Below are 27676 nucleotides of genomic sequence, written 5' to 3'. Positions count from 1 at the left end.
GCGTGTGCACATATGCATAAATATTCCCGGCAGGAGGATATTTAAGGAACTGACTTTGTGACCTAGTGTTTCGTAGTTATTGTGCTTTGATACAGAGAAGCTCATATCATTGTGCATGTAGTTTAGCTGCAGCGGTACTAACTGCTGTATTGTTTTTTGAGAGCTTTTCAGAAGCTCTGCCATCTGATCGAATTTGGTGTGTATTGCGCTCTGCCGCAGTGACTTGTCCATGCAGTGGAGCCAGCTGTCCCGCTACTGCAGCACTGACCGCAGCAGCTCGCTGGGCAGCATGGAGAGCCTGGACCCCCCCTGCCAGGGCTGCTGTGACAGCCAGCTGTCGCCCGTCGACCCCGTCATCTTCAGCAACAAGCGGGACTCCGCGTACAGCTCCTTCTCCGCCAGCTCCAACACCTCCGACTACACGGTCTCCCTCCGGCAGGAAGACGGCAGCTCCGTGGACAGCCTCTTCCATAGCCTGGGCTCCTGTCGCTATGCCGACGGGCGCTGCCAAGACCCCGACGGCGATGCGGGCCTCTTCCCCGAGGAGCCCAACAGGAAGAGCTACTCCTCCTGCAGACGCCCAGAAGCTCGGGCTCGGCCTTCCTCGTATGGCTACGAGGAGGAGCGGGGCCCCTCCACTCCTGCCAGGGTGCCCCCACAGCCTCCCGTGAGGAGGGATAGCTTCCGGGCCACCCGGGGTCGGCCGCGGGCCGCCGAGCAGCGCTGCCTTTCCGCTCCCGTCGATATCTCGGGCATCGCCGGATGTTGGGTTGAGGATCCCATAGAAATCCAGGACCGGAGCTCAGCTGCGACTCCGTGCAAGTTGGCAGACAGTAAGCCCTGCCAGCAGGAATGCTCACTGGATCAGTACTACAGCTTCAACTCAGAGCTGGAGGCCTGCGACTGCAGCCAACGTACGCCTTGCAAGGAGAACCTCTCTGCCTCCCACCTGCAACCAGGTCTGTCACCCTCCCCTTCTCTTTGCCCTCTGGATCCTCCCAGTGGGGGTGTGAGGGAGAGTGTGCAGCCCCCCTGCAGCTTACCCAAGGCCCCCAAGAAAAAGCACGGTGCGGCGAGTCACAGGCACAGCGCCCCCGACTCCCTGCTGTCCACAGAGCTGTCCACGCTGAGCCTCTCCGGCAGCCCCAGGCTGGACAGCGACTTGCACCCTCATGGTCCATGGGCCAGATCTTCACTACACTGTGAAGAAGATCCAGAGACCGAATCTGGCAAAAATACAATGCCTCTGGAGAAGTGGTCCAGCAGCAGGTGCTCCACACCCGGCTCGGTCGCAGCTTCTGAGCCAGAGGATCCACAGGCAGAGGGAGAAGCTGCCCAATCTACCGCAAGCCTGCTCTGTACTCACCAAACGTGGTGCTCCCCTCTTACCGCGCCTGGAGAAGAACCTGCAGAGCATCCCCAGCCAGTGGAACCTGCGGCTCTAGAAGAAGATTGCAGAGGTCTATACACGGTAGCCAGCAGAGACGCTCTTGAGCAGGAGAAACAAGACAGAGAAGGATACAGGGATAGAGAGTCCCTAATTCAAGTGGGCAGGCAGGACTGCTCTAGGCAGCGCCGCCTGTCCAAATCCCTCCGACGCAGCGAGCGCTTCGCCACGAATCTGCGCAATGAGATTCAGCGTAAAAAGGCACAGCTGCTGAAGTGCAGAGACTCGGCCAACCTCCTGCAAGGTGAGGAGCCCCTGGAGGAGGAGGAGTGGGGGGAGCAGCATAGCCTTGGTGCGTCCTCCGACATCGCAGCGGTATCCAGCAAAATGGCTGCTCCTCCAACTTCCAGCACCAAAGGTCACAGTAGTTTAGGAGACCCCAGTTGGGGCTCCCAGCACACGCAGCGAGCTGGGCCCTGCCACACCAGAGTGGTGGAGGAGCCGGGACCAGCAGGAAAACCACGGCGGTGGCGTTGGACGCGGGAGACGGAGCCGTCCTGGACTGCTGGCAGCAGAACGTCGGAAGAAAGTACTAAACCAGTGACTAAGCCTCACTCCTGGTCTAAACTGGAAAATACTGACATCCCTCCTTTCGCAGACCGCAGAAAGTTCTTTGAGGAGACCAGCCGGAGCGTGCCTGTGTTAAGCCAGCCCGGTCCGACCAGTTACCGGCAAAGGCCGGATATGCAACGGAGAAACCTGGAGCAAGCCAAGATGGAGACTCCTGGACGGAGAACAGAAGCAAACCAGAGGCGCTATTCCTACCAGGGAGATGTAGGTGATGACGTCTTATACCACCAACTCCAAGAAGCGAGGAGAACTCTGTCCGGCAGCTGCGGTGCTGATCAGGAGATAACCCGGCCCAGCCTGAATAGCCACTACGGTGGTAATCGATTTGACAATCCCGAAGTACTGGAGATCAAACAGTTTTCCCGTATTGATGAGAACAGTCTCCGTCTCCCCTCCTCATGCTTGGGTAATCAGATCAGCCCTCAGGAGAAACCGGGACAGAAGCAGACGTGCAGGGCTCCGCTGGAGGTGAGTGTGTGGTAGAGTGTGCTGTGTCTCCATGGGTTAGCGGCTTTTCTTTAGGGGAGATTAGCTGTTAGAATCACGGGCCGTGGTCCCCGCAGTGTCACCTCTGTACCAACAACAGTCTAAGAAAGCACTGAGGGAGGTATGTGCCTGAAATCGCCGGTTCCTTTCTGTGCATATATCCATGTCAGCTGGCCGGAATGTAGCTCTGTTTGAATTCAGCCCTCCTCCTCCTTTGCTGGGCCTGTATTTCATCAAACGGCACAGGTTTCAGGAACATTCTAGTGCATTTACAAAATACCAGGGGCAAAACTGATGGTGAAAAGTCCCGTCTCGCTTTCAGAGTTGGGTTGTAGCATTACCATTAAAGACCGTGAGTAATAAATTCCAAATTTGATTCTTATAAAAATCAGATGGCTCCTCCGTGTAAATCGGCCCCTGGTGAATTTCTGAGTGTTGATATTCATTGCTTGTAGTTCTGTTTCCTCTAGGCTCCAGTCCATTTTTCCTGCCTCAGATACTTTCAGATGAAGGCCTTTGGTTTAGAGCAACACTGATTCCCATTTGCCACTTTCTTCTGTGACCCCCAGGGAGAGCACTTCTCCTTAGCATAACCAGATGTGCTGGGGGCAATAAATCTTGTCTTTTGAGGAGTCCCAGCACACAAATGGTTTGCTAGTACAGGGAATATATAAAAGTTCATCAACTTGTCATTCAAAGATACTCTATTAGGATGTGTTTGTAATGCTCTCTATGTGCTGAATTATGGTGGTTACTTTGAATTTATGAATATAAGGATTTCAGCATGAATAGGATTTGAATAAGCATTTTCTTAATCATTATCAAACCATTTTAGATGTAATTTTCGTTGTTTAGTTGTTAACAATAAAATGATCATTAATTTATTGGTCATTTTAATGGTACGGTCCTTATTTTTCATTCTGTAAATCCTTCCTGTAGGTACATCCCATGAAGATGATGGAAAAAACAAAACTCAGTAGAAATTTAAGTCTGACAGAGAGGTAAGAATCCTTCCCTTTAGCTCCATAAAATATGGTAGGTTTCATGCACATTCTTTCTTTAGTTCTTTATGTTTTAAACTTTAATCATTCTCTAATAAATCATAATAACCCTAATAATAATTATAATAACTCACTTTTGGTTGTTTGTCCTTTTTTTCAGGGATTTACTTAATTGTAGGTCTGGCCTCCGGCCACCAGACGGCGCTACACTGCCACACTGCGATAACTTTGGTGTAGTTGAGACACGGCGTGCATGCGATACAAAGGAACATGCAGCTCAGCACGCACAGCGCGGGCGGGCCTTGTCAGAGGGCAGCATCCACCTGGCACGGCGGCTTCAGACAAACGCTGTAACAATTCACATATCCGAGGCGGAAAAACCGACAGAAAGCGGCATCGCGGCTCGCAAGAAGGGGGTGCCCCCACCACGCCCGCCCCCTCCCGACTGGGAGAAGTTCTACCGCAGGAGGGCATCTCACCAGAGCTTGATTTCCTGCCCCTTTTCCCCTGCCGAGGAAACCCCATACCCGTCTCGGCCCCAGGAGCATGCTGGGTACCTTGATGTGGCCCGACAGCGCTCCTACAGCCTGCCCCTTAGTGATGGCCCGGGGAGTGTCACCGTCCTGCAGGAGACCTGCAGACCGGCCGTCCCGGTGGGGGAGGCCCCTTCGCGGGCGGCGCCGTGTGCGAGGTGAGCGGCTTCCCCCCATTAAAGCAGCCACGTGTTTCGCGCTGGGTGTGAGGCAGCTAATGCTGACCCCGAGCTCAGCACGAGCTGAAGAAAAAAAGAGTGGAAAAAATTGTGTGTGTGTGTTTTTTTTCTATAGTGAACACATTCAGAACATAAAACAGCACACAAAATAGCAAGCATGTAGAGGAACATGCAACAGAAAGTCACAAGTCATGCCTGAGATCTGTGTAAATGAGAGCCTGTGCTCTTATTTACACAGATTATCCGTGATCTGCTCTATGTAGATCTCATTCATTAACATTAATCACTGTTACTTTATATATTTTATTGCTGGCAAAGAGTTACGGATTACATTTGCCAGGTTATTTGATTTACAGTTTTTTTCTGGCATGTGAATGTATGTCATAGGCTGTAAATGTCCTACAGGTTGTCTGTGTCAGAAAGTGGCAGGAACGCAGAGCAGGAACCAGAGCAGGAACCAGCCTGGCTCTCAGATCCCATCCATCTGGGCTCTTGGGCTGGGACCAAGCACAAGAAAGTCAACAGTCAGAGTGTGACGGAAAAGGACCTGTCCATGGTGCAGTTCTCCCCGGAGATCCGCCCCTCAGGGAGCCCTGAGACATCCAACGACGCAGAGCCAAGTTTAGGCCCCGTTCATCTGGAAGCTGGCAGGGTGGAGGAAGAGCCCTTGGAGACGGACATCGATACGCCCCAGGCAGCAGAAGCGGCGGGCAGCTTGGCCGAGGGGCAGCCTCGGGCTTCGGCACGCCCTGGGGCCGTGCTGGAGACCGACATAGACATGGTCCCAGAAGGCGGTCCCTTATCCACAGGCGCACTGGCGGCCCCCCCTGGCCCTGCGGCAGAAGTCTGGTGTGGGGGTGCCGGGGAGTCGGCAGGAGCCAAGCTCTTGGAGGAGCTTCTCCCACAGGGTGGAGGAGGGGACGTGAGCAGAGAGGTCTGGAGGGGAGGCAGGAGCGGGCTGGAGCTCAGCGTCGACACCTTGGAAAGGTGAGAGCATTTCACAATACACCTCATTTATTTAGCAGATGCTTTCATACAGAGTGACATATATTTTCTAAGGAAGCAGGTCAGACGGCTCCAGGAGCGATTGGGATTAGGGGCTTAGCTCCGGGGTCTACGGTGACATCACTCAACTGACTCTGGGATTTGAATCAACAACTTAATTGAATAGGTGTCCAGTAGGTGGCAGCGTGGACTTTCACAAATCAGCGGTCCACGACGATAGAGTAGAAGAAGAATAGTCGTTGTTGTTGTTGTAGTGGTAATGGTGACCAGCTGTATGAGGAGGGTTGGAGGTACCCACAAGCCTAATACTGTCCAGACATTATACCGAGTAATCCGGTATTCTAAAAATCAGTACTATTTCGGCATTTTGAAATCTTTGCCATAAAATCCGCAGAGTGGATCAGGGCGTTAGAGTCCTGGCTAATTTTGTCGTAAGAATTTCAGAATACTGTGTGTTGCCTTATTACCGTAATACTACAATCAGCCGTGACTACTAACTTTAAGACTGTTGATAAAAGTTTACCCCTATCACTACACTACTTGTGTTTGTTGCAATACATCTGCCCTCTGCTGGTCAGGTGGGCTGCAGCCATCCACATCCACATCCACATCCACATCCAGTATGAGCAAAAGCTGCCCGCACAATCCCCAGCATGAAAGTGTACAAGGAAAAGTAAAGTGTGAACTATTTAAGGTGGACTTACAATGCCTGTCTCACTCGCACCCCCATCTCAGGAGGGCCAGGCGGCCCCCCTTCCATCCTCCAGGCCCAGGGAGCAGGTGCTTGTCATATTACGGCACCTCTGCTGCCAAAGCGCAGCTTCTTACCAAAATGAAGGAACAGACGAGCTTTGGGGAGGATGAGGAAGATCACGAGCTCTCCTATAAGAAGGTAACAGCGCCTGCAGCAGGAAAGGCATCCATCCATCCATCCATAAGCACTTGCTTATCCAGTACAAGGGTGTCACAAGACACAGAACATCAGGCAGGGGACAGTCTGGACAGGACGGCTGTGCGTTGCAGGGCTCACAGTCTCTAACTCTGGTTTGAGACACCAGTTCACCAAACCATTTGTTGTTACACACACAAACATGGAACAGAGGGTGGGATTTGACCCCACAACCCTGCCAACGTGGCTGTGGTACTAACCACAGCGATCCACGGTGCCAAATCGAATCAAATGAAGTAGATGCAGGAAATGATGAGTTTGCCTGGCACCTGTACAAAGCTATGAGAATCCCCCTAGATTAGGGATCAGCAGAGCGTTGCAGTCACACAGTGTCTCCCGCATTGTACCGTATGCCGTACCTGAAGCAGAGCGCCGCGCACGTCCACGTTCAGAGCCTCGACTCCCACATGCGCTGGCGTATATCTCACGCGGTCCTCCTGGCAGCAGCAGCTGATCGAGAGCCTGGAGAAGAAGCTGGACGTGCTGCGAGAAGCTCAGCAAGGCCTGCGCGAGGACATCCAAGCCAACTACCAGCTCGGAGAAGAGGTGGAGGCGCTGGTGCTGGCCGTGTGCAAGCCGGGCGAGGTTGACAAGTACCGCATGTTCATCGGGGACCTGGACATGGTGGTGAGCCTGTTGCTGTCGCTGTCCGGGAGGCTGCTGCGCGTGGAGAGCAACCTGGAGAGTCTGGGCGCGGACTGCGGGCCCCAGGAGCGGGTAAGCGAGCCGGGGGGGGGGGGGGGGGTGTCCCTGATTCCTACTGCCTCGTTGTCTTTATACAGAGCAAGCAGATCTGTTAGGGAATAATCATGCATCAACAAGTAATCATACTGTTTGCTTGATAATCTCAGCATTGAGTGCGTTCTGGACACTCAGTGCCTCTTTGGTAGATAGTGGCTCACAATGTTCTTTGCGCGATTCAGTGCCTGCGTAGTTCTGTAATCTTTAAGGAACCACCGGAACAAGTTTGTCTAAAGTAAACGCCTAGATATAATGGTATTTAAAACTTGCAAAAGGGGGAATCGGTAATGTGCAAAAGTCTTAGGGAGTCAAAGAAAATTATCTTCATGTCGGTGTAAAAAAAATAAAATAATTTCATGTCTTTTTGTTGACTTTTTAAAACCTTTCGTAAAATCACCCCAGTACTTGCGGTAACCATCGAATAAACCCATGTACTTATTAACTCAAACACTAGCGTTTTATGTTCGGCTAATTAATAGCTCATCAAATTATTTCACAAATTAAATTAATTAATTAAGTGAGCTGGTGGTGAAATTTAACAGACACGTGGGATGACTGGGGCACCCCTGAGGAGAGGTTTGGGAACTGAAGCAAAGTTCATCTAGCCGTCCAACCAGATATCAGTCATTTTTTGGAGAACAGAAGAAAATCTTTTCTTTTTATTGTGTTAATTTGTATGTATTCTAGTCCTTTTCTACACCTGAACACTCTCAGCTAGTTTGCGCCTCCCTCCACACGCCTGAACACTCTCAGCTAGTTTGCGCCTCCCTCCACACGTCTGAACACTCTCAGCTAGTTTGCGCCTCCCTCCACACGTCTGAACACTCTCAGCTAGTTTGCGACTCCCTCCACACGTCTGAACACTCTCAGCTAGTTTGCGCCTCCCTCCACAGCTCAGTCTCCTGCAGAAAAAGCAGCAGCTCCTCGGCCAGCTGGGGGAGGCTCAGGAGCTGAAGGAGCACGTGGAGCGGCGGGAGCAGGCGGTGTGCCGGGCGCTGGGCCGCAGCCTGGCCCCGGAGCAGCTCCGCGACTACAGCCACTTCGTCAAGATGAAGGCCGCCCTGCTGGTGGAGCAGCGGCAGCTGGAGGACAAGATCCGGCTGGGCGAGGAGCAGCTGTGCGGGCTGAGGGAGAGCGTGGCGCTGAGCGGCGCGTTGGATCGGGCCTCCGGCTTCTGCTGACTCCGGGGCTGGGGGGGGGGAGGCGGTCGGGGGGGCGGATGGCAATAGTGCGCCCCCTGGGGGCTATAAGGATAACTTACCAAAATATCTGCTTTACAGTGGAGAGACTGGAACAAACTATGGTGCTTATCACTATTCTTCTTCTTCTGTTTCTACTTGCTAATTGTAACCATTACCTTAACAGACGTGCTTGGAAGCGGGAGAAAGTTAGGCTGTGGGCCATTTGATTCTGTAACTGTAATGTCATATAAAGTCACCGCAAGGTGACATGACACTAGTGGTGTTGTTTTTTTCTTTCTCCTATAACCACACACAATTGTTATTTATTTATTTATTTATTTTAAAGCCAGGTCACATGACCGGCCCAAGGGAGCTTCTCCTCAAGGAACCCTAAGCTTCTCGGGATCAGGCCACGCCCTCCTTTGGGGCAAAACTCACCTTTGGGGGTCCAAATTTGCCTCTTTTTGTTTTTCCCCCCACTGTTACGGATTCCTTGTTTCTCTTCCAATTCAGGTTTTCCAAAGCTTTGTACCAAAGGATTTTCATTTGTGATTTTCGGACCGCCGGTAGTCTGCAGACGGATAAATACCAAATCAGACAGAAGTGTGGTCATACTGGGACCGACCTCTGTCATGAGTTTTAAAAGCCTTTTGTAACTGGCTTTTAGCAGATTTCTTATCTATTGCATAAATGTACTGATCAGAACGGTGGCGATGAATCTGTCAGATTTGTCTTTAATGGCATCATTAGCTCGTTAAGGATCAGGTTCGCTGTCAGCAAACACAGATCCCTTCTTTGTCCATTTTAGGAGTCATTTGACGCTGTCGGTAAGCCAGTTAAACTGGACATGCAATCAAGAGATATACAGTCAAAGAAGGAAACTCCGCTGCTTTTATAGAAGTAAATGCTTCTGTATCAGAGCAAATTATGAAATGGGATGTTTTTCGAAATCTGTAAAGCATATCCACCGTTTTGTAACCGCCTGCAGTGACTTACATACTGACAATTGTTTTTGTGCCCAAAAAGGAAATGTATATAACTCTTTTTTTTTTAATTTATGCTATATATGTATTTTGTCTTAATTCTGTTCTGTGTATATAAAACTTTGTATGTTACGCTTATTTGTTCCCATATAGTTTCTCACTTGAAACGTTTATACTTATTTTCTCGATTTATTGCAAAGCATTTTGTAAGACATGCATACCCGTAATAATAATTAATATTTTTAAAAGGTCTGTGTGTTGTGTAATTTTTTTCACTTCTTTGCATTGTAAGATCTGAGATCTCGAAAGGAGGATGTTGCTAGATAATTACAGTCATCTTGGCAGTCAGACTGCACTGAGACAGCATTAGATCAACTTAAGTCTGGCAGCTGTAACACTGCAGTGTGTCTGCAAACAGCAGTCCCAGAATTGAAGGCTGACTTCCATGGACAAAACAGAACAGGAGTGAAGAATACATATATGCGTTAAAATGCACGGACAGAAAAACTCCTGAACCAAAGATTTAAAAGTCTTGGAATTATGTGATTTATTTTCATTAACCGCTTGTCCAATCAGCAATCCATTCATCTGACCCAAAGGAGAACATGGAGTACAAGGCATTAGCAGCAAGCTCTGCATTCTGGGAAATGCAGTTTCTATCTCCCATAACTCATCCAGTTCAGGGTCATGGTGGTCCTGGAGCCTGTTTCAGAAGGCACAGGGCATGAGGCAGGTGACAGATTAGACTTGGTAAACTAAGGAGAGCCCCTGCTGAATTCAATTCAATTCAAAGAACTTTATTTGTCCCCGAGGGGCAATTAAGGCACACAGGGCAGTTGAACAAGGACACAGTGACATAAAGTGACGTTAAGTGCAAAAGTGATTACAGTGTTAGAAGTGCTGTGAATCTGGAGAACTGGGTAGATCCATGTAAATGTAGAGATTAATGGGAAAGTGACAGGTCCTTTCTGGTATATAGAACATTAATATATTATGTTCGGCTATTAGCTATATCCATCCACCCATCTTCCAACCAGTTCCCTGATCAGGGTCATGAATGGGTGAGGCAACTCGTAGGGAGGTCACGGAGCGCAGGCAGGACTGGAATAGCCCACCCTGGAGGTGTGAAGTAGCCACTTTGCTATAATAGGTGTCGAATGATTGCTGGAAGTTTAAAGAAATATTCAACAAGTCCACTAGATGTCGACATTTACCCTGTAAACATTATTATTATAATAAGGAAGTACCTAATTTCACGTGATTTATGAAAAATACTGCCATTTTAAAAACGAATTCCTGACAGCAGTCGGTCATACGGCACTGCTTTACATAGTTTTAATTAACCATTTACTTGTACTACCATAAGATATACAATTTAAACGTCTAGCTAAAAGTCGCACCCTTCGTTTTCATTGATAACCGTGCGTCTACGTAGTCGATGGTCGATAAGTCGATCGGCGTCCCGGCCCCCCCCGCTCTGGGATCGACAGTGCGGTCTGACGGGACTCGGCCGGGCAGCTGCGCCGCGGCGGCCGGAGGGCGGTCCGCTTCCCAGCAGCCGAGAGACCTGGTCCGCCTCGCTGCTGATTTCCGGACCGCAGCAGAGCCATGGGTCCGTGACAGCGTCGCCAGCAGGCCCGCGGGTAGCTTCTCGCTTTCACGTTTCATTCAGCTTCAGCTGAAGTCTTTCATTAACCAGCGCTCTGTTGCCTACGAATAGCAACGGATTTTTTTTTTAACCAGCTGGCCGGCCGGTAACTAGTCTTCGTAATTAGCGGCGCTGCCCATGCTGACAGGTAGGTCTCCCGGCCTCTCTGAATCACCTGTTACCGCGTGAACCCGCAGCTCTGCCCGTTATTAACCGGTTTATCGGGGTAAAACGCCGCTGTCGTGTCAGTAATTTGCGGGGAGTCTGCGACATCTCGGCTCGTTAGTTTGCCGCTCTCAGTCAGTTACTAGTCTACAGCAGTAATCTAGTTAGTGTCAGGGGGTCGGCATGGTTACGGGGGCTCGGTACGAGTCAGCGGCCGCTGCTAGGGAGGGGGTCCACCCGGATCGCGGCGGAAGTGCCGGGCCACTTTGCCGGGATTGCCGGAGATGGATGGCTCCTTCTTTATGGGTGGCTCTCCTTCCTTCTTCCTTCCTGTCCTTCTTTATGGATGACTCTCCTTCATTATGGGTGACTCTCCTTCCTTATGGGTGGCTCTCATGGATGACTCTCTTCTCTCGGGATGCCCGGCTTGCGCTTGGCTTACCGATGGCTCTCCCTTCCTCTGCTGCCGGCTTATAAACTCATACTCCTGTACAATGACAGGACTCCACTAGGCGAACTGATGATGGTGCCGTGTTGTTGTTGCTGTAATCTGACCCCGATTGTAATATTCTCGTGGTATAATTAGGATTTAACTTATCTCGTTTTATGATGTTATTAAAATATCAGCTGGTTTTAGTTGCCCCTCGGCTTTTAGCGGGACGCCACACAGCTGCGGCCGCCTAGATAATCTTATCACTGTGGTGGAAGTGAGATGGGGTCGACAGCGGTGTCTGATGTCTACGTGGATGTTTAGCTCTCAAATGCAGACACTTCATTTTCAAGATTATTATACAGGGACCCTGGTGGCCGTTAACCAAGCACCTGGCCTCTGCGTAAAGATCGGTAACATCTTAAATTAAAGTTAGTTTAATATTCAGCATTCATTTGACATTTAAAATAGAATTAAAAATGACGTACACATGCACATAAAGCTGGTATGCTGATATGTAGAACCGGCTGGGCAACATAAAGACTACTGTGCTTCACAGGCTGCAATGCTTGTTTTTGGAACATGCATGTGCAAGTCATTTTTAATTCTAAAATAAATGTACAAGAGGAACATTTCAAAAACCAGCCTTGTGGCTCATGAAGCAGAGTAGCCTCTATGCTGGACAGCTCCTTTGACATCAGCCACTGAAACGGCTGAAGCGCGTAATATGTTTGTATTTTGAATGTCAAATGAATGCCGAATATTACACTAACTTTACCTCGGCCGTGTTTTTATATCAGCATGGAAAATGCAGGGTACTGCAACGACAGCTTCAGTAGCCTCCAGAGCGGCACCAGTGACGAGGACATGGTGGAAATCGCTGGGGCCACACTGGATTTCTCCAGCACGGATGATGTCCCGCCGCTGGATCGGGATTATGTCTCAGGTACGTGCTGGGTGCCCGTGGGGACGGAAGCGGCAGAGCATTCAGAAAGCGGTCATCAGCTTCGCCATAAACGTGAATAATGTCCTCGCGTTTGCTAGTCGTTTGCCTTTTCAAGTAGTTGAAAGCTCAGTTTGTCCAGTTAAAAATATAGCTTCCTTCTTAGTGACGGCAATAATGCAGTTCTTCAATACGTGATTTATAGATGTAGGATATGAATAAGGAAGCTTTAACTCAATGAAGGGAAGCTTCCAAAGACGTCTACAGCGGATCTACCGTTCTAGTGTATATGTGATAAGTTTAGGAAGCATTAAAAACTAATGCTCAGAGATGAGATGAGAGTCATTTTGAGTTTTTCAAACTGGTTAATCCAAACTGACACCTATATTGTCTGGTGATGGCCACCGTAGGCATTATTTTGAAATGGCTTCTCTTTGTTGGTGTCCTTGCTCTTTTTGTGTTGTTGAAACCCGCTTTCCTCTGTGATGTTCTTCATGCTTACACTCCTTGAGAGTTTTGTTTACTGTTCTCAAGCACTGACGTGTTCCCTCTGTCAAGCTCAGGGTCAGTGTTTGCGTGAAGACAGTGTAGCTGAAGGCGTTTTGTAAAAGGTTTCCAGTGAAGGACTGTATGTGTGGCTTTCTGAATTGGGACCACATCATAGCACAAGGTCCCACAGCTAGTGGGTGTCTCCGCTAGAGTTTGAATTATAAATGAAACGTTGAAGGTTGTGCTTGTAATCTCTGGTTACGCCGGGGGTTTGTTTCTGGTGGAGTATTGATGCAGTGATGCGACCCTTGCTCGCAGAAAGAGCGTCAGCTGATCTGGCTGTTCTGCACAGGGACCTCTTTCTTCCCAGAAAAGATTAGTCATGTTTTGGAAAGGCATTCACGTGTTGCACAATCCTGATATGTAAGCATATGCTGTAGTGAGTGATCCAGTCTTTGCTGGACTCTAGTGTGTGGGATGTTTGTATGTAACGTTGGGTGTCTGTGTTTTCTGTGGCATCTCTCTGTGTTCGTGCATGTCACCCCTGCTCAGCTCACGCAGACGGTGACGGCCAGCTAACACAGCAGAGTTAAGCTCCGCCCCGTTCCGTGGGCAGATCGTGTGACCCAGATGGAACTTCTGGAAGCTAATCCTTAACAAATGTGTCTTTGAGCGTGCCGGTGTTGTCGCTTTCCCACATTCCCCTGGAGGTGCTTACGATCTGTACCGTGTAACAGAGATTCGGAACAAGAGGCACGTTTGCACGGAACCTCGGTGTACACATGAGGGCACTTTATGTTTTCTGAATGTCCTCCTCCTTTGTTTGCTAGTCTGCACAGCCCCTCCTGGTTTCCGTGGCCTCCTTTTTGCTCTCCTATTTAACAGAATGCCCCGATGGAAGATGTGCATCCGGGGGGCACAGCTCTGACAGGTCGTGATTATTCCATGTCCGTGCGCCTGATTGCGGGCGTTGCTGATCATCAGGATCTTCAGCAGTTCTTGGAGTTAGGTGTAATGGCAGGAGTTGCTTTCTGATATACCGAGAAGGGCTGGACTCCTGCGTCTGGGATGAAGAGCGAGATCGGAAGCCCCCCGGCCTGTGCTTGAGGGTGAGGATTAGGAGTAGGGCAGGCTGGGCCTGGTCTCTGGCCCTTTGCCGGGTCCCTTCTTGCGGCTCAGGCGGTGAGCTTGGGGGCGTCAACATTCTGCTCCAGAGCGGCGCTCCCTTTTGCCGATTTACTTTAAGCCTGACCTGCTGATAGCCTGATACTGAACCTGGAAGATTCCAGTTTCCTTAGTTGAAATAATAATTAGCAAGCTAAATATTTTTAAAGCTTCTCTAGTGAACTTAGCTTTCTGCACGCAACATATTTTAAGTAGTATTTACAAATAAAAATGCCTCTCTAAATGTTAAACTGTTTGCTCCAGATGTTTTTGTGGTAGTTTCTCCACTGACAACTTTTTGTTCACTTCTTAAGTCGCTTGAAGTGTCGGATGAAGGCATTAAATTCACAGACATTTTCCATAAGTGTTTTACCTGACCTGTCACACAGGATTAGTGGGGGCAGGGAAGGTGAGGGGCATGACTGTGGATGGAAACAGAGTGGGGTACTGGTTTCGTGATATGATGCTTTTGGTTATACTCATGATCCACAATATAGATCAGTATTTATTTTTGTGTGTATGTGGTAATGTTAACAAATCATTTTAAAATGATCAATTCAAGATCTAGTCACTAAGTTAAGATCCACTGAGATAAATATTTGACAAAGAAGTGAGATACACTGACAGCACTGAGACGTTATGCAGGCTGACAATTGCAACCAGGTACAATAAAATATCAGCATGTCTGCCGTCACTAGTTGGTACAAATAGTAACTTAAACTACTTGATCGGCTCATAAAATCGCCCATATTTAGGCTGATTAGCCGAGTGCTGGTCAGCGCCGATTGGAATGTAAACCGGTCATTTCCGGTCACTGGTTGATCAGTCAGTGTATCCCTAGTTGTTAGCTGATGTGCCTCAGGATGCAGTGCGTCTTTATTAATGAAACATACCATCATCTCTTTTTCTTTTTAATTCTCTTAATGACAAAAGGTATTATTGCCAGTTCCTCTGCATTGAGCCGCCCGGGACCCTAAGTTACGGTTGCAGAGCAGATCACTCAGATCAGCATTCTGAATGCTGTGAAATCAGTCTTGATGAATATCAGGGAGGGAAATGAAAGTATGGCAACACCAAGGAAGTTTAATCAGAAGGGGGATTTTTCTGTCTTGTTCTCTTCTCTGGAACGGTTTCTCTTTTGGGCTCCCTCCCCTGCTGATAATGCTGTGTAGAGTGTGCACCTTGAGTGTGGATTCGGTTTGGGGATTTCCCGGCTCTCCATGGAGTGGGGGGGGGGGGTGATTCAGCAGGCTCTTCACTTTAGAAAGGTGAGCGGTCAGCACCCATCTTGATGCTGCCTAGAGAAACGGCTCTGCGATTGGCTGGCGGTGAGGCTGCCGACAGACGATGGAGCCCGTGGGGGGTGGGGGGAGGGGGGAGGCCGGCGGGGAGGGGGGGTGGGGAAGGGGAAGAGGAATCGGGGCAGCATGAGCCAGTGTCCATGGGCAACTGTGGGCCTCTTCCCTGTCAGCCAGCGCCTTTCTGAAAGGCCTTTTCACAGCAATATCCATCTGCCTTATAGTTAATGATTTCACTTAGCTAATTAATGAATGATTCAAGCTAACTGATCTGGCTGACATGTGCCCTGCTAAAAGGCAGCATAAATAATGAAGTGAATGAAAAAGCCCTGTATAAATAGGTTGGTGCTGGCCAACCTGCTCTGCCTGCTCATTTGCATCTTTAATCATCCCCTTAACTCACATTTATCCTGCTCGTGACCTGACCAGTGGTCTGCGTGTGTGGTGTGCATTGTGGCTTTGCAGGTCCTTGTTAGGGGCGTAACCTTAGGAACGCCCACTGACGACATCGTTGCAAACTGTCGGTTCGATTTCTCAGCACTCAGAGCCTCCAGCTCAGCACATCCAGTCTGACGTGGAGTGCGGCCCAGCTTGATGACAGCGTTCCCAGGAGGTTTGCTATAAATCACTGTCTCTCTCGATGGGAGATAGCAGGTCTGAGCAGCTGATATTCAGTTTGCTGAAAGGCTTAACTGCACTGGAGCTCTAACTGCGGCTGATTTAAGCGCCCAAGTGCTGCACTGGTTGTGGCCAATCTCAGCTTTTCACTTGGGGAACTTGAGCAGTGCAGGAAGTGGTCAGTGTGAGGATCCAGTTGTGAGTGAAAGGAAACCAGTCAAGCAGGAATGAAGGAAGTAAAGGGAAATCTGTCCCCTTACACTGACAAAAGAATGGGTTATGTTTAATAGCAATGGGAATGTTCTGGGTATGATGGGCCCCAAAGTTAGCTGGCAGCTCTGGAAACAGGGCACTGGACAATGTGCACCACTGGTCTGGTGGTGGCGCTGGCCCCCGTCCAGGTACCAGTTCTAGTATCTTTCTCAAGTATTGCACTTCCAGTGGTTTGGTGGGTCATCTGAATGATGTTGGATCAGCACAGCATTTCCCCAGTCTTGGTGCTGGATCTGGGTTCTGTCTGTCTGTGTGGCAGATTGGCTTCTCACGGCCCCCGTCCTAGTGCTGGTTCTAGATTCTGTTAGTGTGTGTGGCTGATCCACTCCGTGTGACCCCTGTCTTGGTGCTGGTTCTATTTTTTGTCCATTTGCATGGCAGATCGGCTCCTCGTAGCCTCCGTCTTGGTGCCGGTTCTGGTCTTTGTCAGTTTGCATGGCAGATCGGCTCCTCGTAGCCTCCGTCTTGGTGCCGGTTCTGGTCTTTGTCAGTTTGCATGGCAGATCGGCTCCTCGTAGCCTCCGTCTTGGTGCCGGTTCTGGTCTTTGTCAGTTTGCATGGCAGATCGGCTCCTCGTAGCCTCCGTCTTGGTGCCGGTTCTGGTCTTTGTCAGTTTGCATGGCAGATCGGCTCCTCGTAGCCTCCGTCTTGGTGCCGGTTCTGGTCTTTGTCAGTTTGCATGGCAGATCGGCTCCTTGCGGCCCCCGTCCCGCCCCTGCCGGTTCCTCCCTGCAGCCTCCATCTGCCTTCGACAGGCAGCCAAGCCTGCTTTAATCATTCAGAGCATGTTCTTCTGAGCCGGCGCTTCCTCCCTTCGCCCCGCGTTCCGTGTTTTTGTCCGCTAGAGGACCAGTAGGAGGTTCTACGCTCGTTGCCTAGAGCCTGGCTTTCAGCTCTCTGTACTACAGCACTTCATACTGTTTCTGAATCAACCCTCATCTGTCTTTGCATACAGATTAGCGCTCAGTTCGTCTTTCTGTGATCCTTCACCCCGAGGTGTGTTGCAGCCGGTCAGGGGATACCTGGCTGTCACAGTGGCACGCTGTGCCGTTCTCTCAACTTCCCAGGGAATGTAGGTGTCGAGCGCTAGAACCGACGAGAGAATTAGGGTGGGCTTCTTTCGTTCTTTGTTTTTTTTTTCTTTCTTTTCATATTTTTGTAACATCAGAGTTTAAGTGCTAATGCAGCTCCGTCCTGGGAACCTGTAATCATCAACATTTATGTTCTTAACCAGCACATTTCCTGTTGCCTGCCCGATCTCGCAGCAGCATTATCGTCCGCAGCAGCCAGTCAGGAAGGAGGCTGGTTACGGCGGGACGCTGGCTGGCCCGGTTTCACCCTGACGCCGTGAAGGTGTGAGATGGCAGGATGTGATTGCACCCCCTTATAGCAGCACCTCTTTATTTATAAATACTTGGCGTGCTTCTTTTCGTGCTGCTGCGGTCGGACTGGCCGGGCCAGCGACTGCCAGATTCAGAGGCTCTTTGCCTCCTCTCCATTTAACCACGAGCAGAGGCGTCCACTGTGGTACCAGTAGTTTGCATATACGGAAGTCATTGGCAGTGAATGGGAATGTAACTTTTAATTCGATTATTACATGTATTTTTCATTTTTGTGATCTGAGTACCTCGGGTTCTCAGGATTGAGGTTTCGTTCTGACAGTCTGTCCGCAGGAAAGCACTCGGTCAACAATTCAACGGCATTACGACAAAAATGAATCAAATAAGTATATCGTCCCAGACACATCACTCTATGGAAACCCAAAAAAAAAAATGTGGACGGTTTCGTTTCTTCTTCCCCGTATGAGGAGCTGTGCCGATCTCACACATGTGAGAGTGCGTAAAGGTCACTGAGGTGTGCTGTGGTCATTTGGTGACTCAGTCAGCTGATGCTGATGGTCTCTCGGCACTTTTGAACCGCTTTCCCATGAGAGGTAACTCTATCAGATAAAGGAATGTGGCCATGACGCTGTAAACGGCGAATTAACGAATAACCCCACGGCTAATCATTTCCAGAAAGGTTTGGCCCTTTTGCTTAAACCCAAACTAGTTAGCCTGTGCTTCTTATTTGTCAGTTGGAGTACGTTCCTCGACTCTGGCCTGTTTAAACTCCACGTGGTTTATACTTTATAGCTGCCGTCCTGTGTTTTGGGGTTCCTTGGATTGTGAGCCGGTCTTGGTTGTATGTTCTGTATGTTCTCCCGAGTTGGGCTTGCTGTGCTTTACAGGGGCTCAAAGTCTACAGTCCTGAGTGTTTCTTGGCTTGTTTTTCTTGGCTAACATGTAACATCTTCTGAGCCTGGCATCCATACAGGCATTGCATCCTTTATTGCAGATAAGCATTCCCTCATGTCCTGTGATTAGCTCTTGGTGCTCACCTTGATTACTGCACTTTTCCGTTTTATTGCATCATAACGATGTTCTACAGCTATCATGTGGTGTGCTTTTTTTTTTCCAATGCAGTCCTAGTCATCATGTCTTGATCAACATGCATTATTCCATGAGCTTCTGTATGTTAATGGTTCTAACTCCCCATCCCTTTTCCCTTTAGGCTATCCTGCGTACGGCAGTGGCACAGACTGTACCAACGGGGCCCCCAAGCTCATGGACCTGCTTGACGAGCCCCTGCCTGGGGTGGGCACCTATGAGGACTTTAACACCATAGACTGGGTGCGCGAGAAGTCCAAGGACCGCGACCGCCATCGAGAGGTGACGACCACCCCCTGCCCCCAAAGACCAATTAGATATGACTGTCCACACACAATATGCAGTCAGCCCTGCTACAATGCGAATCTGACGCGATTGATTATATTAATACCTAATACAATAATACAATGCGGAATCATGATTATATTTGCACCATTTTCAGTAGGAGGAAAAAGCTCTACACAAACTACAACAGGATATGGTCTTAGTAAGAAACACTACTTAGGGTAGCGTGTGGCTCAGTGGGCTATGCCTGTAATCAGAAGGTCGCCAGTTCAAACCCAGCCTCAGCACGTCTGCAGGTCCTCGAGCAAGACCCTTTGACAAATCATCATATAAAAACACTGACACGTTTTTCGTTGACCATCTGTAGCCGTGTTGCCTTCAGTGCCCCTTTGCAAGCGACAAATTAGCAAGTCCCGCATGTTCAGTTGAAGTAGTTACTTGGCAGTTCTTGTGAGACTCATAACTATAGGGGATGTTTATGATATTTATTAATCTTATTTAAAATGTGTATAATTACATTGGTTACGGGTATTGCTGTTTTTATTATTTAATTCATTTTATTTGCTATCAGTTACTAAGTTTTGTAATCGCAATCCCCTAACCATATTTTTCCCACCCCGCTGCCCGATCTCGCAGCGGCATTATCGTCCGCACCAGCCAGTCAGGAAGGAGGCTGGTTACGGCGGGACGCTGACTGGCCCGTGCCTCACTCTCCCCCCCTCTCTGCACCCCTTCAGATCGCCAGCAAGAGTAAGGAGTCCACATGGGCGCTGATGAAAAGCGTCAGCGATGCCTTCTCCGGCTGGCTCCTCATGCTACTCATCGGCCTGATGTCAGGTCAGGACTGGGCCAGCCAGCCCCATCTGCTCATTTTGTTTACTTATTTTATATACACCAGCGCCCCCTACAGGACAGATCTGGTGCCAGCAGGGTGTTGGTTTCCTGCAGTAAGAGAGGCAGCATGGGTGTGTGTGGGTAGAGTTATACTCACGTGGGTGGATGGAGGATGTCAGACCCTCTGACCAGCACACAGTTTGAAGGCATTTGGATTGGGTCCCATCCAGTTTGGTGATGGGATACGGCTCAGTAGAGCCAAGATTGTCCTTCAGTGGTATGTGTTACGGATGGCATTTCTCAACACCCCTCTCCCGGGCCTGGTAGGCGCACTGGCCGGTGGCATCGACATCTCCGCCCACTGGATGACTGACCTCAAGGATGGCGTGTGTCTCAACGGCTTCTGGTTCAACCACGAGCACTGCTGCTGGAACTCCAATGAGACCACCTTTGTGGAGCGGGACCGGTGTCCGCAGTGGAAGACCTGGGCGGAACTTATCCTCGGCACTGCGGAGGTGCGTCCCCTTACCGCCTTCCACGGATGCTGCTGCTGTTCTTCATCCCTTATCTAGTTCAGGAAAGTGGTTTGTGGTGTCACTCTCGACAGTGACATCTTTGATTCAACATGGAGAAAGTTTGCACGTTGGTGTTGTGATGAGGTTCTGAATAAAACCATATGAACACGTAGGAACATGGATGACCTGTATAACTCGCTTAACGTCATTTTCGTTAATCTGCAGGTTAGAGATCCTGTTTTTTGTGAGTTCCTCCTGTAATTCCTCCTGTGTCCTGTAGGGGAGCTTCGCCTACATTGTGAACTACCTGATGTATGTTTGCTGGGCACTGCTCTTTGCCTTCTTGGCCGTGTCTCTGGTGAGGGCCTTTGCCCCGTACGCCTGCGGCTCCGGGATCCCCGAGGTAATGCACACATTCGTGTCGTCTAAGCTGTGAATTCAGGCTGGATTTCCTTTGTACAGGTTCAGCTTGTTTAATAGTTGGACACCTTGCTAATGTGGGCTGTACCTCCCTGATGAAGCAGAACTTTGGGTCAGATCTTAATGGTGGTAATAAGCTGTTCACCTGTCTCATTCCTTGTCCAGATTAAAACCATTCTGAGTGGGTTCATCATCCGGGGCTACCTGGGTAAATGGACCCTGGTGATAAAGACAATCACGCTGGTCCTGGCGGTGTCATCGGGCCTCAGCCTGGGTAAAGAGGGTCCCCTGGTCCATGTGGCCTGTTGCTGTGGAAACATTCTCTGCCATGTGTTCACCAAGTACCGCAAGAATGAGGCCAAGCGGCGGGAGGTGAGCTTGACACAGTTTGATCGGTCGGCCCTGATTGGTCACCCCTGAGTGGGCTACCCCTTGTGTCTACCCTGATTGGTCGGCAATGGGTGGGCTATCCATTGATTGGTTGACCCATGTGCCTCGTGTGCCTTGTGTCTCTGCAAATGTCCATATTCTGTGTCCTCAGGTTCTATCCGCTGCTGCTGCGGTTGGTGTGTCTGTGGCCTTCGGTGCACCTATAGGGGGTGTGCTTTTTAGCTTGGAGGAGGTGAGTTTGGCCCCCTGAGCCATATCATGTCACTGATCGCAGGCCCAGATTAGCACGAGACCTGAACAATACTATGTGCTTTTTAAAAAAAAAAAAAAAAAAGTTGGAGCAACCCATACAACCCTAAAGGGCTGCGCCCTTTATCAACAGAAGTCAAAACTGTAGTTGTATGCCATTTATTAGCACTTATATATTACTTGTGGCTCGTTAAATTGGTCATACCCACATTACTATCTGACCTCCATCTGTGGGCATGTTGCTATGGTGTTTATATGTACAAAATAACATGTAATGAGTTATCACCTGGTATTCCTAACAATGGCTAGAACTGGTATTGCTAAAATGGCTTCCCCACTTGTTGTACTGTAACGTGGTTAACTTGGGTGTGATGTCATATCCAGCTCCCAACTGGAACGAAGGATATAGATTTTAACCAGTCCAACAGACACAAAGGTGGTTTGTACTGAACTCTCCACTTCTGTCCCCCTCAGGTGAGCTACTACTTCCCCCTGAAGACCCTTTGGCGGTCCTTCTTCGCTGCCCTGGTGGCCGCGTTCACCCTGCGCTCCATCAACCCCTTCGGGAACAGCCGCCTGGTGCTCTTCTACGTAGAGTTCCACAGCCCCTGGCACCTGCTGGAGCTGGTGCCCTTCGTCCTGCTGGGTATCTTTGGGGGCCTGTGGGGCGCTTTTTTCATCCGCGCCAACATCGCCTGGTGCCGGCGTCGTAAGACCACGCGCCTCGGCCACTACCCGGTGCTGGAAGTGCTGCTAGTGACTGCGGTAACGGCCCTGCTGGCTTTCCCCAACGAATACACACGCATGAGCACCAGCGAGCTCATCTCGGAGCTCTTCAACGACTGCACCCCGCTCGACTCGTCCAAGCTGTGCGATTACATCAACTCCAATGAGACCAAAAGCAGCAACGAGCTCCCAGACCGGCCCGCCGGTCTCAACGTCTACATGGCCATGTGGCAGCTGGCGCTTGCCCTCGTCTTCAAGATGGTCATCACCGTAGTCACCTTCGGCATGAAGGTACAGCACTTTGGCTCATATGCCTCTGGTCTGTGCCTGTCCCCCTCTGACTGCCTCTGGTCTGTGCCTGTCCCCCTCTGACTGCCTCTGGTCTGTGCCTGTCCCCCTCTGACTGCCTCTGGTCTGTGCCTGTCCCCCTCTGGCTGCCTCTGGTCTGTGCCTGTCCCCCTCTGGCTGCCTCTGGTCTGTTCCTGTCCCCCTCTGGCTGCCTCTGGTCTGTGCCTGTCCCCCTCTGACTGCCTCTGGTCTGTGCCTGTCCCCCTCTGGCTGCCTCTGGTCTGTGCCTGTCCCCCTCTGGCTGCCTCTGGTCTGTGCCTGTCCCTTTCTGGTTGTTTGCGGAGTCTGTCCTTGTCCGCCATTGGTCTATATCTGTCCCTCTCTGGCTGCCTCTGGTCTGTGCCTGTCCCTTTCTGGTTGTTTGCGGAGTCTGTCCTTGTCCGCCATTGGTCTATATCTGTCCCTCTCTGGCTGCCTATGGTCTGTGTCAGTCCCTCTCTGGCTCTTAGTGTTTTTAATCTTTTTTTCTAGCATTCATACTTTCAGTATGTGATTGTACATGGTTGTTTGTCTTTTAAAACCTCCTTACCTCTCCTCCCCTCTCCTCCCCTGTTCCACTCCTGCAGGTCCCCTCTGGCCTCTTCATCCCCAGCATGGCGGTGGGGGCCATTGCAGGAAGGCTACTGGGGGTGGGCATGGAGCAGCTGGCCTACTACCACCATGACTGGGTGATTTTCAGGGGCTGGTGCAGCCCGGGCGCCGACTGCATCACCCCGGGGCTCTATGCCATGGTGGGCGCTGCCGCCTGCTTAGGTAAACACTCTCAGAGCCGCAAGCCTGGGCTCCCCCTACTGTACCGGTAGTAGTATTACAGCTTCACGGACCATTCACGCCAAACCTGTCTGGCTAAGCTGGACCATGTTCACTACTCGGTCACATCTTTTCTAATTCCCATCTGTGACTGAGTATCTAAGTAGATGATACTGTGGGTGTTCATTTGGTTTATATTCACACAATTTTTTTTTATATTATGCAGTACCAGTCAAGATCAGACCTTGAAAATGCGTGTGTGTTTCCAGAATGCAGCTCACACATACTGTAACATTTTTAAAGTCATGCATCTCAGAACCATGTTCTGGTCAATAATGGACCACAAATACGACGGTGTTCCTATAAGATTATAATGGAGCTGAAAAATTCCTATTGCCTAGTGACATCAAAGCTACCGTAATGTCGTAGCACAACACACTATGTGTTTGTGGTGATGCTTGTGTGAACAAACCTACTGTGCTAATGATAATAAGCTGTTACTATTTAAGTATTCACTATACTATAATTTATTTTGTTATTTAGGCTGTATCATATCGCCTAGGTGTGCAGTAGGCTATACCATCTAGGTTCGTGCAAGTACACATTTGTGCGATGTTCACACATGGATGAAGTCACTTTTCGAGGCATTTCTCAGAACGTTTCCCTGTCGCTAAGTGATGCATGACTAATTTTGAAGCTGCTTTATTCTGGGAATGACAGCCAGCTGCTGCTTTTATAAATACCAAGTTCCAGATGGACTTTGAGAGGTCCGTATTGCTAAGCTGGAAGTAGGCAGCAGTAGGAATGGGATCACCATCACTTTCCCCCCCCATCCTCGGACCATCCCGTTCACCGTCCGGTCCCTTCGCAGGCGGCGTGACCCGGATGACCGTGTCCCTGGTCGTCATCATGTTCGAGCTGACCGGTGGCCTCGAATACATCGTCCCCCTGATGGCGGCAGCCATGACCAGCAAGTGGGTGGCCGACGCCCTGGGCAGGGAGGGCATCTACGAGGCCCACATCCGCCTCAATGGATACCCCTTCCTGGAGGCCAAGGAGGAGTTCAGCCACAAGACGCTGGCCATGGATGTGATGCGGCCACGGCGCAGCGACCCGCCTCTCTCCGTGCTCACACAGGACAGCATGAGCGTGGAGGACGTGGAGACGCTCATCGCCGAGACCTCCTACAGCGGCTTCCCCGTCGTCGTGTCCCATGAGTCCCAGCGGCTGGTGGGCTTTGTGCTTCGGAGGGATCTCACCATCTCCATCGGTGTGTGGCCTCCAGAACATCGCTCATGCTTCTTACCCTAGGCTATGGTGTCAGCTATTAGTATGAGTGAACTCACATTTTAAAATCAAAAAGTACAACCACTGGAATTGGCTAGCTCCCGTGGCTAACGCCCGCCGCTAGCTCCCGTTGGCTAACGCCCGCCGCTAGCTCCCGTTGGCTAACGCCCGCCGCTAGCTCCCGTGGCTAACGCCCGCCGCTTGTTACCTTATCCAAAACGGAATTGGCTAAAGAATGGCACAGCTGGGCCCCTTTTTGCATTAGAGTTAACATTGGGTCCTTGCCTGCTGTTTCATTTTCCCTGCTCCTTTTCTCTCCTGCTCTCACTGTAACACAGAGAATGCCCGCCGCCGGCAGGACGGCATCGTCAGCACCTCCCGCGTCTTTTTCACGGAGTACATCCCCCCCCAGCCCCCCAGCAGCCCCGCACCCCTCAAACTCCGCCCCATCATGGACCTCAGCCCATTCACCGTCACTGACCAGACCGCCATGGAGATCGTGGTGGACATCTTCCGCAAGCTGGGCTTGCGCCAGTGCCTGGTCACGCATAATGGGTGAGGGATCGCGTTCTCTTGGGTTCACCTATCAGACGACAGAAAAGCTTACTACTGCATATATGTGTTTCTGTCAACTAACTATGATTCCTGGTGTCCCACAGCCGCTTGCTGGGGATCATCACCAAAAAAGATATCCTGAAGCACATGGCTCAGATGGCCAACCGGGACCCCGACTCCATCCTCTTCAACTGAGCCCTGTCCCCGGAGCTGTGTCTGCAGACTGGCCAGTTTGATGGCCCCACCCCCTTTCCACAGAGCTGTCTACAGACTGGCCAGTTTGATGGCCCCGCCCCCTTTCCGCAGAGCTGTGTCTACAGACTGGCCAGTTTGATGGTCCCGCCCCCTTTCCGCAGACCTGTGTCTATGGACTGGCTGGCTTGAAGGCCCCACCCCTTTCCGACAGAGCTGTGGCCTACTCGTTGGCCCCGCCCCCTTTCCCCAGAGGGCCGTGTCCACTGTGGTGTTGCAGGTGGAGCCAGGTGGAGCCATGTGGAGCACCAGAAGGATTTAAAAAAATTCTTTTGCACTATGGCTCCAGCTCCTGGTTTATTTTGTGACTTGCATAGACTTGCTACGCAGTAAAACATATCACTACTGTGACTTGGGATTTAATAATAATAAATGATGAAGATGTTGATGATGAAGTCGTCGCTCCCGCAGTTGGTGTCCCCTGTGAGGCCCCTCAAAGCCGCTCTTCCTGTTAACCCTGAGCCCGCTGGTAGATGTGGGTGACCAGGACTAGGCAGCTGCTGAGCAGAAGACTAGAGAAAGGAGTTCTCTAGGGTGTCCACCAGGTCTCCTACAGGGGGCACTGGTGGTCAGGGGATGGATGACCTTGGAGAGTCATTCTGTATGTGTCGGTGTGCTTGCAGGTGCTTTCAGGTCTGTGGTCCAAGCGAGTAGCATCAGATGTCACCGTGTCACCATCCGCCTCATTGAACCACCTATAGCCTCCTCATTCCTCACGCTGGTTTACGAGTCTCACCGTAGCAGGAGAGGTAATGGTCTTGAAACCTCAAGCCTTTGAGATGTTACCCTTTGATTAGGGTAGGAATGTGTAAATCATCCACTTGGAGTATGTTGTTGTCTGTTAAATGAGGTTTAACGTCTAATGCTGCATGTAAGGATTAGATCAGCTTGTGGCTCCCAGTTCAGAACACAAGGTGTCGCCATTGTGCGTTGCTATTCCTGACCAACTTTCTGAGACAATCACAGTGTGTCCACTGCATCTGATTTGTTGGGCCGTGAAACGTGGATTCCTTGCTGGAGTTCATCGTTGTGTGCGTGGCCGCTGCCTTCTCTGATAGTCACTCGTTCATGTCACAAGCCCTCCACCATTTTCTGCCAGTCACTCTGCATCTTCAGTTTCGACGCCGTGGTCCTGGCACGGCGAGCGTCGGCTTTTAAATAGGGGAAGTGTCCGACTTGATCCTCCTTCCCGTTTCGGCTTTCCGCTGCAGGGCTGGGCATGCCGGCCCGTACTTCCGCGCGGTCCCCGGAGGTTGGGCGGAGCTCGGCCAGGGTCTATTGTTTGGCCTGACCGGCACTTGGCTGCCACACAGCAGGGTTGAAGCGCAGGGTGTGTTCCCCATGTTTGGAGAACGCTGTCCTGGGTTTCGCAATGAAACACGCATCGGGGGGAGAGATCTGTCACAGGGGGCAGGAGGAGATTAGGCTGGGTTGAAGTGTTGGCAGTCAGGTTTTTGAAAACCTTCCGGAAAGTTTAATTACAGATGCATCCCATCGTCCCACTTTTAACCAGTTATTTTTCAGGGCATGATTCCAGTTCAAAATTCTTTCTCTCACATAAGAAGCAGATGGAGGCGTCTCTGAAAGACCTGAGGAAAGCATGTTTGTTTATGTGTACGACTGCATCTCTCCATTCCTTTAAATATTTATGCAACATTGGTCTTTAATCTGTTTCCTTTTGTACTCGTATTTAAGCAAATGGCAGATGTGTTTAAATCATTGCTATTTGTGTATGATTGCACACCAGACGCATGGAGGATGGATCAAAACAATTATTTATTTCCTTAATCGACTTTGACATTTAACAGTAATTAAAGGTTAAAGAATCTGCTGGAAGTTCTGTATTTGATTTGTGATCAATATTTGTATTTGTATAAAAAGAGAAGTGGTTTCAAAATTGTTTTGAGCACGACTGCTTCTAGTAAATCATATAGTTAGAAACAGCAGTTATACTCTATGCATTTTGATTTTTTTTTTGATTTTTTTTTAAGGAGTCCCTGATTTTGCCTAATTGAGGGTTGCATTTCTCTGTGAACATTTGAAATTCCGAGCCCTCTGTCTTATTTGCTGTTAGTTCAGTAGCCTTCCCTGCAGGTTTTGTAGCTGTTGCGTTAAGGGTCCTCTGCACAGAAGCTGATGGGGATCCTTCCATGCTGCTTTGGGACTCGCCCTGCAGGTCCAGGAAGAGGGAAACCGCGTGAGACTCATTTGGGTTCCTTTTTTGGTTTAATGGTAATTGATTATCGCTTTCGGTTACTCTGTGAACCTCCATCCAGAGACAGCTGCTCAGAGCCATAGTGTTTTACTCCTACAGACTGAGTATCAGGAGTGATATTTGATGGCCCCAAGATGCTAAAATCAATGTTCAGACAAATGTCTAGCGGGGCTGTGACTTCACTCCTTCAGAGGCATCACCGGGGTGGGGGTGGGGGGGCGTCTTCTTGGGTGCCAGTGGTCCGTGAGAATGGATCTTGGGGCCTGAGAAATGTGACGACTCCCTTCAGGCGGCTCAAACTCCCTCAAAGCGACCCCCTGG

The 27676-nt window shown here is 50.1% G+C and overlaps 2 protein-coding genes across 3 annotated transcripts in view; both read left to right on the top strand.

The window, feature by feature from the left end:
* Positions 1-9317, top strand: part of LOC111856902 (protein Shroom4) — a 35888-nt gene extending 26571 nt beyond the window's left edge. For both annotated transcript variants that reach the window (XM_072706674.1, XM_072706675.1), the window contains 7 exons: positions 220-2485; positions 3443-3504; positions 3665-4195; positions 4622-5203; positions 5957-6113; positions 6618-6887; positions 7805-9317. In XM_072706674.1, the coding sequence (XP_072562775.1) occupies positions 220-2485; positions 3443-3504; positions 3665-4195; positions 4622-5203; positions 5957-6113; positions 6618-6887; positions 7805-8092 (4156 nt within the window). In that variant the 3' untranslated portion in view covers positions 8093-9317. The remainder of the gene's footprint in view (positions 1-219; positions 2486-3442; positions 3505-3664; positions 4196-4621; positions 5204-5956; positions 6114-6617; positions 6888-7804) is intronic.
* Positions 9318-10538: 1221 nt separating this feature from the next.
* LOC111856896 (H(+)/Cl(-) exchange transporter 5) lies at positions 10539-26970 on the top strand. Its single transcript, XM_023837198.2, has 13 exons — positions 10539-10871; positions 12119-12264; positions 18654-18811; positions 19552-19651; positions 19976-20163; positions 20444-20566; positions 20749-20955; positions 21125-21205; positions 21697-22239; positions 22863-23049; positions 23918-24316; positions 24672-24888; positions 24993-26970. The coding sequence occupies exons 2-13, from the start codon at positions 12120-12122 to the stop codon at positions 25081-25083; spliced, it is 2439 nt and encodes an 812-aa protein (XP_023692966.1). The 5' UTR covers positions 10539-10871; position 12119; the 3' UTR covers positions 25084-26970.
* The last annotated feature ends 706 nt before the right edge of the window (positions 26971-27676 follow it).

This window comes from Paramormyrops kingsleyae, chromosome 24 (genome assembly GCF_048594095.1).
Source record: "Paramormyrops kingsleyae isolate MSU_618 chromosome 24, PKINGS_0.4, whole genome shotgun sequence".
NCBI classification, from domain to species: Eukaryota; Metazoa; Chordata; class Actinopteri; order Osteoglossiformes; family Mormyridae; genus Paramormyrops; species Paramormyrops kingsleyae.
Note: the sequence above shows the minus strand (reverse complement) of the source record. Positions and strands in the feature narration are given on the sequence as shown.

What these genes read in the sequence shown, in the direction of transcription:
- LOC111856896 (XM_023837198.2), top strand. Translation starts at nt 12,120, where the DNA reads ATGGAAAATGCAGGGTACTGCAACGACAGCTTCAGTAGCCTCCAGAGC. An exon ending in GCGGCTCCGGGATCCCCGAG is followed by an intron (nt 20,567 to 20,748) that starts GTAATGCACACA and finishes TTCCTTGTCCAG; the next exon opens with ATTAAAACCATTCTGAGTGG. An exon ending in ATGAGGCCAAGCGGCGGGAG is followed by an intron (nt 20,956 to 21,124) that starts GTGAGCTTGACA and finishes CTGTGTCCTCAG; the next exon opens with GTTCTATCCGCTGCTGCTGC.